Source organism: Trachemys scripta, chromosome 13 (genome assembly GCF_013100865.1).
Source record: "Trachemys scripta elegans isolate TJP31775 chromosome 13, CAS_Tse_1.0, whole genome shotgun sequence".
Lineage (NCBI taxonomy): Eukaryota > Metazoa > Chordata > Testudines > Emydidae > Trachemys > Trachemys scripta.
In genome coordinates, this window is record NC_048310.1 from 33,031,034 (window position 1) to 33,045,813 (window position 14,780).

General features: G+C 40.4%; 1 protein-coding gene across 2 annotated transcripts in view; it reads left to right on the plus strand.

Moving 5' to 3' along the window:
• Positions 1-7,833, plus strand: part of LPCAT2 (lysophosphatidylcholine acyltransferase 2) — a 52,833-nt gene extending 45,000 nt beyond the window's left edge. For both annotated transcript variants that reach the window (XM_034788248.1, XM_034788249.1), the window contains 3 exons: positions 3,932-4,030; positions 5,607-5,748; positions 6,133-7,833. In XM_034788248.1, coding sequence (XP_034644139.1) covers positions 3,932-4,030; positions 5,607-5,748; positions 6,133-6,374 — 483 coding nt within the window. In that variant the 3' untranslated portion in view covers positions 6,375-7,833. The remainder of the gene's footprint in view (positions 1-3,931; positions 4,031-5,606; positions 5,749-6,132) is intronic.
• Positions 7,834-14,780: the final 6,947 nt, after the last annotated feature.

Below are 14,780 nucleotides of genomic sequence, written 5' to 3' on the forward strand. Positions count from 1 at the left end.
TCTCTGTCTTTCAGGCTAGTGAGATCTCACCTGTGGGTACAGGTAATTGTTTGGCAGGGAAGGATTAAAATAACAACCTCCTGCATGATGTTCCCTGTTATGAAAATGAGACATGTAAAAGCATGTCCCTACTGCTGTGTCCAATAGGAATTCCACTCTCTCTGTTGCAGACCTAGAAGCAATTGTGATGATTTTCTTTGACATGCATGATCAGTTCTTCTAGGAAATATGGTTTCTAAATCAAACTAGAAATGATGGTAAAAGTCGACGTGAAAACTATCCCTGTTATGACACCTTTTATAGGCACAGTGCAAGTTGGGCCCCTTGGGCAGTGACACCACAGGCTTTTTCCACATCACTCCTGTGCATCCACCTGGCCTTGGAAGGGGTTTTGCTAGTTGGAAAAAAGGTAATTCAGTGTCCATGCCCTATCTTTCTCCCTATGGAGCTGTAAAGAGACCGTTTATTGTGTGTGCGGGCGGGGGTGTTTTTCCTACAATATGCAAGCTTTACTGCTACTGAGACCACCATAAATGTACTTAACTGAGCGCATACCTCTGACTCAAAAACAGAAAATACGTCTTAATATATAGTACTCCATACTGAAAATGGCAATGCAATGCTGAAGTCTGGTTTAAAATCAGAATACACAGTAAAATTGTTATATTTAACTTGTACTTTTGTTTAGCAACATACAAATATTTAAATGAGCTACATGTATTTGCTATGCCAAATACCCAATTAATAAGAAGTATAGCTGGGGAGCAGTATTCAGGCATTCAGCACACTGCAGGATCCCGAAGTCACACTAGCCAGCCACTGCTTCATTCATGCTTTCCAGGCCGGTATACCCCATGGTCTGTCATAGCCACCCTGAACTCTGCTGGGCATATTGCAGGTAGATAGCCCATGGAAGCCTGGTAAGTGCCATTATTATCCTAGTGTATGACTTGGGCTATATAATAACCAGAGGCAGTGGCTTCTGCATCACCACGTGGTGTATGCCGATGGCGAGAGAATCGAGGGGGGACATTTCACCAGACGGTTGCAATGAGTTAATGTGACAGACCTGAAATGAAAACCAAAATTTTAAATTGAAAAAGTAGCTGTGCGTGGAAACCCCTTACCTTTGCTATTTGGGGAATTGGGGTTTTGGTTCACAAATCATCTCTCAGAATAGCTTTGGCTACAGAGTTTAAATCTTGCATATCGTGCTGCAAAGCACAATCTCCTGTGAAAACAGAGAGGCTGTTAGGCCAAATTTACCTGCAGTGACATTGCTTGTTACTGTCAGTGTTTCTCTAGATGCATTTTTAATTCAGTGACCATCCTTTCCCTCCTATCCTCTCTCATGCCAGGAGCCATGCAAACATCTCCGTTTCTGCTCCTGCCCCTCCCACCTCTCTTTTCATCAAGTGTCAAACCATGTGGCAAGTAGCCAGCATCCTAGGAGTTAGTATGATTAAGTCACAGTATGAACTTGAAGTGCAGTTATCACACCCAGATATCCAAAATGCTGGAATGAAGTACTTCTGATTGCACTGTATTTAATTCTTGGTTTTGACACCTAGATGGAAATAATTTGACCATTCTAACTTTGTCATGCTCCGTTTATTAATAACGAAAGCATTAGTCCCCATTATGAACCAACTGATTTTCAAATTCTGTGTGTTTTAGTTTTAAACCAAGGCCATATTCCCTTAACATAGCTTACTTTCCCACCCTCGACTCTTGCATTCATATTTTTATGCACCACGGGGACAATCTTAAACCATTTAAAAAAAAACCATACCCAAGCTAAAACTGTACTTCATGCCACGCTACATGTATAATGGAATTGTAAATTCCTGAAAACAGTTCTAGTGGAATCAGCAAAAAATCTTCAACTAATTATGTACAATACAAGTATTTGCTGGACCTTTAATGATAAATTAACAATCCGGGCATTCAGATTGTAAAACTACACAATAAAAAGCAACGATACATTGTATATCTAACATTTGGATGTCAGAAGATCCATAGTGTTCAAATGTCTGGCATCAGAAACTATTGGACAAAAAAAAAAAATTGTACTGAGGTACCAGCTAACTGTTAATCACAGAGGTTAAAGTGCAGAGATTGACTAGAAAATTGCCAACAAACATCAAATTATACTATGCTACCTGTCTAACAGGATGCTGGTAATTTTATTAGCACTGAAGAATTTTATAAGGAAACTTGTTGGCAAACCCGCAAGTCTCTAAACAGTAGGTGATATTCAATATTCTAAATGTTTCCACAAAGATTCTTTACCCTATCAATAGAAAACAAAACATGGGTGTCTGTAAACTGGCAGTGTATTTGCTTTAGAGGTTGAGTAAACTTGGATCTAGGTAGCAATTGCTTTAAATCTTGCCAAGTATATTGGTCATTTTTGTTTGTTTAAGAGAAAAAATACTTTCTCACCCACCTATCTGAATCCAGGACCATCCAAAGTGCAGAAGCACTCATTCAGTAATGGAAATCCACAGTATGCAGATCTCAAGGATCTGAAGGCACTCTACAGTTTAGTCTTGGCACTGTTCCATTAGGTAGCTTATTATTCCATTATACAAATGGGGGAACTGAGGAACAGAGACACTAAGTGTGTTGTGTTCAAGAGGACCGCACAAGCTGGTTGCAGAGCCAGAAAGCTATGCAGATCTCCCTTCTGCTCTGTGTGTTTACCCACAAGACTATTGTTCCTTCATTTGTCTGTAAAATGTTTCATATTGATCCACTTGGGAGGATCTTGACACTACTATTTTGCCCCCTGGAAGAATATTTTAATTCAGAAATGTAGCCCTCCTTTTTTTTTTTCCTCATGAATTCTGCACCATCAGCATTCAGTTTTTACAAATTTGTTCGCTGTTCAAAATTTTTTGATGAATGTCTCATGGGAATATTTCAGCCCAGGAATCACCAGTCACCTTAACCTCAAGGTTGCTTTGTGTCTGGTCACCTAACTTTCAAATGTTACTGTTTCTTACCCATGACAGAATATCTCCTAAGTCCACAAAGAACTTTTAAGGTCATCACATAAATACAATCAACTCAAATACGCACATGTATTTCGGCAGCTATTTGCCACTTCCCCTCACTGCAAATAGACTCGCAAATAATTTCACCTCAACCTGGTAGCCAGTCCCATCAAAGGAACTGCAGTTTAGGTCTGAATGAATGTATTGTAGTATCTTTCTACTTAATACAATCTGGTTTTCCTACTTCCAATACAGGCCATTATGATTAAAGTGCAATACACCTCTACCCCAATATAACGCGACCTGATATAACACAAATTCAGATATAACACAGTAAAGCAGTGCTCTGGGGGGTGGGGGGGGCGCGGGGCTGCGCACTCCGGCGGATCAAAGCAAGTTTGATATAATGCGATTTCACCTATAACGCGGTAAGATTTTTTTGGCTCCCGAGGACAGCGTTATATCGGGGTAGAGGTGTATCTTGTAGTTTGACTCATGAAGTGTCCCAGGTATTTTTACAGGTATTCTGAATGTAGTACTTGCTCCACAGAAATCCCATGGTAACTTCTTGCCTGTGTATATGCTGCATCATATCTCTGTGTTCTATTCCTTGTAGCCAAAAGTACTTTTGGAGGTGATCAAAAGCTAATAACCAAAACTCTCTTCTTACGCAGGTAAAGATTTTAATCCTTTTGTGAACTGGTGCTTACAAAACTGCAACCAGAAGTCAATTGTTCATCTGTAGAAATGCTTTCTCTGGTCATTTTTTAAATGGTACAAATGTACTGATTTTTTTCCTGATTTTTTTTTTTAAATAGTAAATTAAGCATTAGTACAGATTGCATAGCTTGATTATATTTCTCATATGGTGAGCCTTTCAAGTGATCCAAGCTATTAACTCTAACTTTTGCCATTTGTCTTTGTGGTTACAGAATGGAGATGGCTCCATAGACTTCCGAGAATACGTGATTGGTTTGTCTGTTCTTTGTAATCCTGCCAACACAGAAGAGACTATTCAGATGGCATTTAAGGTAAGTTCAGTTTAGTACAGTACTGTAAACCTGACAAACCTGGGCTGACTATAATTCTGTTCTCTTTCAAATCCGAATACAAATTTATAGATTCAATCTGTTATGCAAATGTGAGTAATGCTCTTAAACCAATTGACATTTGTAGTGAAGAAAATGCAGATGTCAGCTTAGACAAGTTCTTCAAAAGCCATGTGAAAGCACTAAGGAATATGTAACTTGGCAAGATAACTCCAAAAATGATTCAGCAACAGTTACACACTTCTGTGGGGGCGTTTTGTGAGTGATCTGTAGATCAGAATAGTCTGGTGGGGCTCAAGTCTAGCTGTTCTTTTTAAAAAAATCATCAATGGACATGTCAAGGCTAGTAAAATAAAAAATTAGTTACCAGCTTGTTTTGAATCATGGACACTTAGACTTTGAAATCCCTCCACTGCTCTGCTTTTGTGTATTTCTCGTGCAGTGTCTTGAGATGTGAGGGACAGTTACTCTGAACAGGAGTCTCATAAGAGAGACCAGTGCTTACTCAAGAAGTTGCCTATATTTTTATGTGAAATTATTGTGTCCTATTGCTGCTCTATATAGCTAAGTATTCCGGCAATCCAGCCTGTTCAACCACTGCTCCAGTGCTTTTTCAGAGATGTTGTGTCTGAAGATCCTCAGAAAGACTGGCCTCCAAACTATAGCCACCGCCAATGATATATTAACTGTTGCATTTCCTTTGAAGCCGATAATTTGGACAGCATTACTCTCCTCAGTGGGAAGCGTTCTGCTCTGAAATGGAGCTATGACTTTTCTTCCATTATCTGCTATCAAACGTGGTTTCACTTGCAATGGGTTCTGCTCGATTGCAGGGGTTCACCGTTGGGGAGCTCTTTGCAGGATGGGAGCCATTGTTCCCTTTATTTCTGACACTAGTGAGTGGTTAGTGCAGCTGCTCACTGCCGCTGCCATGCTAGAAAGGATGGGATGAAATATGTAGTGGGCAACAAATCATGCATGTTATTACAATATGGATTTTCATCCTAGCCAAAATAGTAGCAAGTTCAGTCATGTCATAAAAGTTTAACTTGCAGAAAAAGAAGACAAAAGCCTGATGGTGTTCTTTTTAGTACATATACGTGGGACACTTTTTAGAGGTTATCACATCCCTTTTAAATACAACGGTTTATAACAAACTATGGGCCGTGTTTTTGAAAAAGCTAATTTAGTGGTATTTTTCCATGACTAGTTTCTGAGCATATTCTCCAGTACAGCATATTTACATCCAATTATTGCATTTGTCCATCATGCCTCCTTTGATCTCAGTGTTGTCTTTCTTTTGAAAAGTTCCTTGAAAAATGTTCCATCTCATTCTCTGGAAAAAAAAACATATTTTTTAAAAAAAAATTGTAATAAAAATTAGTTGTTGGGACTCCAGACTTCAAATCACAGTGACAACTGCTGAGACATCTTGAATGGCAGAGACCATTATTGGGTGCTTTCAAAGGTTAATTTGAATTGAAATTGCTGCGCTACCACATAGGCAAACTGATACTAGGGGTGTTCACATTACAGTTTTGTAATCTTTCTACTTCAGCTCTTTGACGTTGATGATGACGGCAGCATAACAGAAGACGAGTTTGCTTGTATTCTCCGGTCATCTCTCGGAGTCCCTGACCTTGATGTTTCTCAGCTCTTTAAGGAAATAGACACAGATAATTCTGGGAAGATCGCCTATAGTAAGTATATTCCATAGAAGTAATACACTTATACTAAGAAAGAGCCTTGATATTACTACTCTAAGATCTCAGTCTCTGATTATTACAGATTCAGAACTCTTTTCCCCACAAAAAAAAGTCTAACATTGGCATTTCAGTTTCTGGAAGTTTTAATAAGACTAAATATAGAACAGCTACAATATAAATAGTAATTCCAAAACTTCCCCAGCTCGAGTCTCTTGCGCCTTCCTCTGAAGCATCTTGTCCTGGTCACTGTCAGTGAAGGGATACTGGTCTCAGTGTGGCAGTCACTATAATTTTCTTTGCTGTAATACTGTTATTGTGCAGTAGAATATTTTGCATCGTTGCTGCTCAACACACTGTCTTTACTGTCTTTAATTTCAGATGAGTTTAAGGACTTTGCATTTAAGCATCCAGAATATGCCAAGTTATTTACTACATATCTAGAGCTACAGAGGTGCCATCTACAGACATCAGACGAAGAAGATGATTATCAGACACCAGAAGACACATACTCACAGAGTAAGACATCACTCTCAGAAAAGACCCCAATCGCAAGAAATAAAGTTGGTCCTGAAGGCAATGAAGAAGACCTCTCAAGTACTTCAGACAAAAAGGATGACTAAGTATAAACAGCCTGATAATTTTGCATTTACACTGTGCAGATTTCACTGAGGTTATTTTATATCAAAATGTATTTGTTGAATATTGATAAAAGTTAAGATTTTAAGAATGTTTTTACTTTTTTTGTATTTCTCTGTGTGTCAGAATTGTGGGGGAGGAGGGATAAATAATTTATTGCATTCTGCCACTCGGTGTTATAAGTAAAAATGTCCCCTCTTAGGTAGATTGCACAATACAATCTGAATCTAAGTTAAATGAATACCATAGCCTCAATTTTTTTTGGTGTCAGTCTCACAGGACTGTGAATATTGTTTACTCTCTTCCAAGCAAGGTGTTTACAAGGTAGCAGACATTGTTAGGATAGCCAACTGAAGAAAAGTAATTTCCCAATAGGGGCTGAGGAGAAGATTTGCTGCTCTCCCTCACTATAGGACATTTAAATATCAGACTTCGTTTTTTTTAGTCAACGGGCACCCTTCAACATTTCTGAAATTTCAAAAGTATAGAAAATTTAGAATTCATAGGAGAACAAGTGTTAGGAAGTTGCTATTTTAGTTAGTGCATGGCTGTCTTGAGGCTTTCCTTTATCTGTTGTCAACCTCAGTCAAAATTTCTCAACAAAGCCATGTTGATTCACTGATGTTAATAGCAACGTCTTTGGACAAAGGCCCACTGAAGATGGAATGGGTTGTATTTGTAACAATAAAAATGAATTGGAGTTCAAAGATAGCAGATCATTATTTGAATAGGAAAACTCAGAAAACAGGACCTCAGTGGCTAGAACACTAATTGGAAAAAAAGGCATATAAACAAACACAGTTTTTACTAATTTAATGCCATATGAAAACTAGAGGAAAATTTCGATGTAATAGTCAAGTGATCATGACCTTGTTCTGGATAATGTCAAGCCGTAGTTCTAATAGAGTCTACTGTAAAATACGCTTTCAGAAACCATATCTGCACTTAATACACGCTGAGAGCATGATCCAAAGGCCACTTGAGGTCGGTGGAAAGATTCCTGTTGACTGCAATATTCTTTGCCTCAGTCCCCTACTGTGCAATTTTGGACCAGAGTTTTGAAATGCTGGTCCATCATCTTTTCCCCCCATTAACCTCTAAGGGATTTATATTCTTAGCTTTCAACATTCCTAGGAGTTACTTGCATAAAATACCCTTTTCATCAAAGGGAGAAGTGGCAGGTTAGTTTTAATTAGAGAATACCTGCTGAAAGATGGGCAAGAGGCTCAGGAATATTACCTCAAAAGCCTGGAATGCATTGTGTAGCATCAGCAGGAGACCTATTTCTGCTATTTGAGGTCCAGTTGCAATGGTGGCTTCTGACCTTTGATCAATGATTTTACTGTCTCAAGGTCTATTTACATGTTTTAGCTTTCATGTGTGATCTTCTGTAATATAGTGGCTTTCTCATGTTCCAGATGCTTTAAATAAATTTTTTTTTTTTAAAGAACATGTGTGAGTATTGGAGGAAGGACATACTGGCTACATGGGCTGCTGGGGTTTTCCAGCAAGTCATCTCTTGCAATGTCTTCGTATGGTGTAAGGTACAATGTAGGTTGAAGTTGCCATTCTTAGCCCTGAGAACGATGGTGCTGTCATTTACTGCAAGGCTAGAGAAGTATCGTATGGTCGCTTTCCTGGAGATATAATGGCAGAGAATTCTCCCTGCTGACTCCCCTAGTAAAAGGGAACATTGGCACAAAGGAACCGCACACAAAGGAAAAAGAATTTTGCAGTCATCTCTTTTGTGGCGCCTCTGAGATGCTTGTCTGTCCACAGCCTGTAAATGAGGACACGTCATAGGCAAGTAAAAGGAATCAGTGATTCGAACCATAATTTATAAATAGAAATTATGTCTGAGTGTAAGTTGAACTCTAGGAATGTGCGCTCTGACCCCACAACAACAAATACCAGTAGAAGGATCTAACCACCATGATTTCTGAGACACCTTCGTACATGTAGTCAGTTGATCCCTCACTTTCAGAAGCTGTGTATGAAAGTGTACATACAGATCCCAGCCTGTGATAGATTTTTGGCTTGCCTCTTCAGCCAATTCATGGGATTTTTTTTGTTGCCGTCTCTTGCTAAGCGAACAGATTTCCCCACAAAGTTAGGAACTACCAAATTCAAAATTTGTTACTGATGTGTGTGATTATTGGCTGGGGCCACCTCCCTACCACCCTTTGCCTCAGCCTGGCATGGCTATACAGTACCCCAGTCGCTGAGGGCTTGTCTAAATGGACAATCACTGGGTGTGAACCTACCCTGTACTAGCATGCTGCACTCTAGGTGTCCGTGTGGACCCTGCTGATGTACTTTAAAAGTTCCCTAGTGCACTTTGAAGTATTGCTGTTTTAAACCTCAGTACATGAGTGTGCTCTAGGGAACTTTTAAAATGCATCAGGAGGCCCTGCATGGACACTTACTGCTCAGGAGTAGTGCAGGGTAGATTCACCACCTAGCTTGCAATGCAGGAAGTGTTCATTTAAATAAGCCCTTAGAGGCAAAATGAATATGAATTTCTTAGCAAAGGGGATTTTGCCGTACACACATATCAAAGGGGACTGAAAGTGTAGTTCATGGTTTGTGTCAGGATAGAAGGAGGATGCTTTTGTTCCAGGTAACTAAAGTAAGAGAGGGAGTGTCAGTGGTAGACAAAACAGTTTTTTCTCCAGAACCTTTATGTGGGAAGAGTTGCTTATGCACACTCCTTGAATTTAGTGGATGCAATAAGTGAAACACCACACTGTGGAGCACTGTAACAACTGGGTTACACAATGGGAGGCTACCACAACTCAAAAGGAAGATAGCCCTATACATTACACGGAAAAGGCCACAAATGGTTGCAGAATGTAGCACGGGTTCTCATAAAGAGAATTTATTGAGCACGAGAGACACTAACTCAATATATGCACATCTGGTTGGTGTGCAAGAAGCCAATAAATTAATTTCTAGGCATCCTCAGGGCTTCTGGGTGATTTTAAAAGACAAACTAAGAGCAGTTTGGAGTAACCAGGTACTATGTCTAACTAAGTGGCAGAGGGGAACTGACGCTGAAAGGAAAGTTTTAAGAAGCCAGGCTAAAATAAAAGAAACCGTTCTCAATCTAGCATTGAAGGATGGTACATTTATATTTCAGCGCAGGGTGAGTGTAAGAATTCAACAGCAGTGGACCCCTGGTACATAAGACACTCATCTTGTGGTAAAAAGGACATTATTTTGAACCCTATTCACTTATGGGGAGTGATTCATCCAGTTGTCAGGCATCCACTGTGCTCTGTCAGCCAAGCAACATGATGATGTCAAGCCAGCTTAGACGGAAACAGAGAGAAAAGAATGCCAGCAAGCCTTAACCAAGCTTCTTCACAGAGATATTCAACAGCAATGGTGATTAGACTGACCTGCACAGGAGTCCATACAAGAGGGCTTCCAGGCTGATGAGAAATTACCCAACACCTGTGATGGAACCCTACCCAGAAAGAACTGGACAGGATCAGTGCGGTCGGTAACACATTGATGGCTAGAAGACAAAGCAACTGTTAGATCTAATACTTTCTCTATAGACAGCTGCCTAGCATCCATCACAGATGCCAAACCAGGTCCTGATTCACTATTGCCTTCTGGCTTGAGCTATGTCTGAGATTGTGCTTTGTTTTGTTTTCGCTGTGGAGTTTTTGCACTTGCAGAAACTAACCCTTCTCCCCCAACACACATTCAATCCTCCCCCCCCCCCCCCACTAGTTCAGCTTTTGACTGTAAAAATGAAAATTCATAACAGAATCAAAATTAAAATCCTAGGGCTTGGTGGGAATTGGCATTCATAACTGTGCAGGCAAGCATACAAGATGAAGTCACATGTAATCAGAGGATGTATCTAGTTTTAATGACATTTAATTAATTAATTTTAAATCCCAGGAGTAAGAGTACCCTTTCCAATGAAATAACATTTATTAGATTGATTAACAACGAGGTGAAGTTTGTCAGTAGCTCTTAAGATAGCAGGGACACGGTTACTATACATAGAGCGGCGGAAGGTAAACATCTTATAGGCTTAGTAGCTATGTTCATAGCTTGGTTGAAATTTGGCCATTTCATTAGTACAAGACAGATTCTGACATTTCATAAAGCCAAAATGCTAACAAAAAAATTAATCTGATACAAATACAGTATGCAGATAAAGTTCAAGATATGGTACGTTCAGCGCCACAATACAGAAAGCGTAGAAGGCTCATTTAGGGCCCCAATTCAGCAAAGCGCTTAAGCATGTATTTAATCCCATTGCCATCAACCATGTGTTTTGTTGACCATGATAATAATGCAAAGCATGAAAAAAATTGCACTGGCAAATGATTATTGATAGTGTTAATCATAAAGTATCACAAAACAGAATCAATACAAATGAGTGAATAGCACAGATATTTTGATTTATAATGTCATCTATTTAGCTTTAAATCTTTCATAATCACTGCAACATGATTGATAAGACTTAGGTGATACATGGATTTTTTTATGCTTAAAAAATTACTTCATGTGGGTATTAGGGTTTTTTTCCCCCCAAAGGTTCAAGGTAAAATACCCCCCAAATACCTATTATCTTAATTTTTCAGACTGTTACTTTCAGCTCATTAAATCTATATGCAAATAAACATTAAGGCTGAAATGTTCCAATAGCCAAATAATCTAATATTCATTTGATTATCTGTATAATGTTTCTCTCTGCCCCCTATTTGAAATGTAAAATCAGGGTAAATGAAGGGTTTATCTTTTAAAGGTTTTAGGGGTTTTTTATTGAGCTATTTTGTTCTAATCTGAACAAACATATGTAGATCATCATGTCACCCTATTGTGTAACCAGCGCTTGAGTATGTTATCCTGCTAAGGCAGCCCTATTCATTCCAGTCCTGGAATTTTATATACAAGCACTGGGCATTTTAGTATTTACACAAATTTTGAGCCATCATTAGCCTTGATCATCATCAGACCCAATCCTACAACCCTTACAGTACAAGGCAGGCTATTTCTCAGCTTCAGAAGAAAAAACTATGTGGCAATTTTACTATTATTGTTATTTCAGAGGCGTCCTGAAGGCTAATGTTCATATAACCACATCCCTATAATTACCATTTTTAACCATAATAGATATTATCCATTTCTAGGCAGGTGATATTTGTCCTTAAGGATGCAAAAATTACAGAACTAAAACGAAAATGAAATTATTTATATCCCAAATCTGCTGTTAACTGTTCTCTTGAAGGCCCTGATTCAGGAAAACTCTTAAACACACACTTAAGCAACCTTCCTAAATAAGGATGCTTGCATAAAGTGGGGTCAATAGGTTTGTCTCACTGGGGTTTTGATCATCCCAGCTTCCCATGCACTGACTGTTCATCTATACAAGTAATTTACTGAGGGTTGCTGAGCTGGTGCACCATGGGATAGCTCAGTGGTTTGAGCATTAGCCTGCTAAACCTAGGGTTGTGAGTTCAATCCTTGAAGGGGCCATTTGGGGATTTAGTTGGGGATTGGTCCTGCTTTGAGCAGGGGGTTGGACTAGATGAGGTCCCCTCCAATGTGATATTCTATGTTTCTTTCACTGAGAATTAAGCACAAAATGCAATTCACCATATGCGAAAGTAAACTAGTTTGTGGATATAAAACTCCCCATCCCAGGGCAGTTAGTGGGGAGAGTCTGGGCTGGTGTGGGGATGTTGCTGAGAGAGGATTATTTAAACCCCAAGGATTCAAACAGCATGCATCACCCCCACTCTACGTCATGAGATAGGCTTAAAAATGAAAAGACATGAGTTTGGGGTCTTTGTCTTACTGTTCTTGGTGCCTTTCGCACTCACAGTTTCTAGCTTCTCTGCAATCAAGAGGTTAGAAACTTAATTATATTTTAAGAGATCTGGGATTTTCACAATCACATGGACACGGGAGCTGGAGCTTCAAGACACACACATTAGATATCCAGAAGACTTGCACTAAAGCAGTTGGTAATCATGGTATAGGCCAGCAGCATGTTACTAGCTGTTCTGGGGTGGGGGTTAAGGGGTGCAGGGGGGGGGGATTTGTGTGTCTATCCCTGGTGTGACACAACAACATGTTCCTGTTAGGAATTGCCAGACTGGATCAGGTCCACGTAGTCTAATGTCCTGGCTCGGACAGTGGCTGATACCAGATGCTTCAGAGGAAGGTGTCAGAACCTCTCAGCAGGCAGAGATGGGATAATCAGCCCTTCACTTTGGTCTCAGCCTGGTCGCAGAGCACGTCTCCACTGCAGCTGGGAGGTGTGATTCCCCCTGGGAGTAGACTGGCTCACACTAGGTCCACTCCAGCCAGTGCGCTAAACACAGCAATGTGGACATTGCAACGTGGGCAGCGGCTTGGACCAGCGACCTGAGCTCAAACGCTTGACTCAAGTGGGTCTCCTGAGCTGCTATTTTTAGCATGGGAACTCAAGCTGAGCTAACCAGAGTCTGTCTGCCCTGGGAATCACACCTCCCTGGTGCAGTGGAGACATACCCTAAGGCAGTGGTTCCCAACCTTGTTCCGCCGCTTGGGCAGGGAAAGCCCCTGGCGGGCCAGGCCGGTTTGTTTACCTGCCGCGTCCGCAGGTTCAGCAGATCGTGGCTCCCAGTGGCCGTGGTTCGCTGCTCCAGGCCAATGGGAGCTGCTGGAAGCGGCATGGGACGAGGGACGTACTGGCTGCCGCTTCCAGCGGCTCCCATTGGCCTGGAGCGGCGAACCGTGGCCACTGGGAACTGTGATCGGTCAAACCTGCAGACGTGGCAGGTAAACAAACCGGGCCGGACCCCCAGGGACTTTCCCTGCACAAGCGGCGGAACAAGTTTGGGAACCACTGTCCTAAGGCTGTGTCTACATTGCACAGTTAATCCAGGTGATTCGCACTTATCTAGCCTAGCCTTGACGTGAACAAAGCCATACCCCATTAGTGTGTCCTCACTGTTTCTAGACGCACCTGCATGTGTTTGGAGACATATCCGGGGTCTTTGTGCTGAACCCTAGCATTGTATCAATTGCAGAACCTGTCTGTCTTTTGTGGGGAACTGTGGGAAGGCACTGGAGGACTATCAGCTCTCAGGTCATTTGGCCTATATCCTCACTGCAAAGTCACCAGGGTTCAGCCAAAACTCAAGCTCTGATTTAACCTACACCACTTGGACCAGCTAGCCTAGGCTTAAAGCATCTCCAAACCTAGGGTCAGAGGTTTCTGTGAGTGGACGGGAGCAAGGTTAAGCCTAAAACTCGGGTAAAAGTCCAGGTTAACTATGCAATGCAGACACTCTTAATTAGATAGTAATAAACTCTATGGCTTAAACTAATATTAGCTGTGTTCTAGTGGCACAAAAGAGCCCTAAATATTTAACATTAGATCAGCTCAGTTTTTTTTTTTTAATTTTGTTTAAATGCTTTCTTTAAAAAAAAATCCCCACAACTTTCCCTGCTGTTTCTGAACATTACCGCTCCGAATGTTTCCTAAGCATCGGACAATACGCTACAAGCAAAGTGATGCAAATTAGAAAGCCCTGATTAAAGCAAGGGCTTCGAGACTATAATTGTTCAAGAAGAACAATTTCCTTTCCAAAGGTAAACAACAGCCTTGCAGACAAAGATAAGGCCAAGTGCACGTAAGACTGCGTTTCTGCTCATACTTCCCGATATCAAAGATTTTAGGAAAATTCAAAATGTTTGCTTAAAGTGTAAAAAAGAAAGTGAACAGGAAAAAGTGTAGGAGACTAAAAGGAATCACTCAGCACTGCTGACAGCTTTTAGGGCAGATGTTTGCTTCAATGCAGAAAGCCTTTTTGAAACTGGAGATAACTAGCCATGAAATAGAGCAGCTATTCAAAGGAGAAATAGACTAAGTGTTGAAGATATGCACATTTCTCTTTGAACGTAAACATGCCAATCTTGAAAGATTTTCTTGAATTAAATTTCTTTGACAACTTGGTAGCTAAATCCTTTGTAACAGAAAATATATGAGAAAGGAAAATGAATATGTTTAATACATATAAATAGCGATGGGTAGAGCGATGCTGTAGCACTTGCATCCATACAACTGGAACATAGGTTTGAACTAGTTCTAACTCAAACCTAATCCAATCCTAGAATCCCCTTTGAAGTAAGTGTCAGTCTTAGTTTTTTCCCATCTTTGTCTTTTCCACTTTAAAAGTAGGAAAGGGATCCTTAAATTTTTCCAGTGTGGACCATTTCTTAATAGAAAGATTAACTTGTGGACCTAAAAGGACCCTCCAGGCATGAACCTGTGAAGGGAATGATCCAAGGCACAGAGCTGAAGTGAAATTGAACTATTAACATGATACACTTTTAATTAATGCTGTTAATTTTATTACAGCAGGACCTAGAAA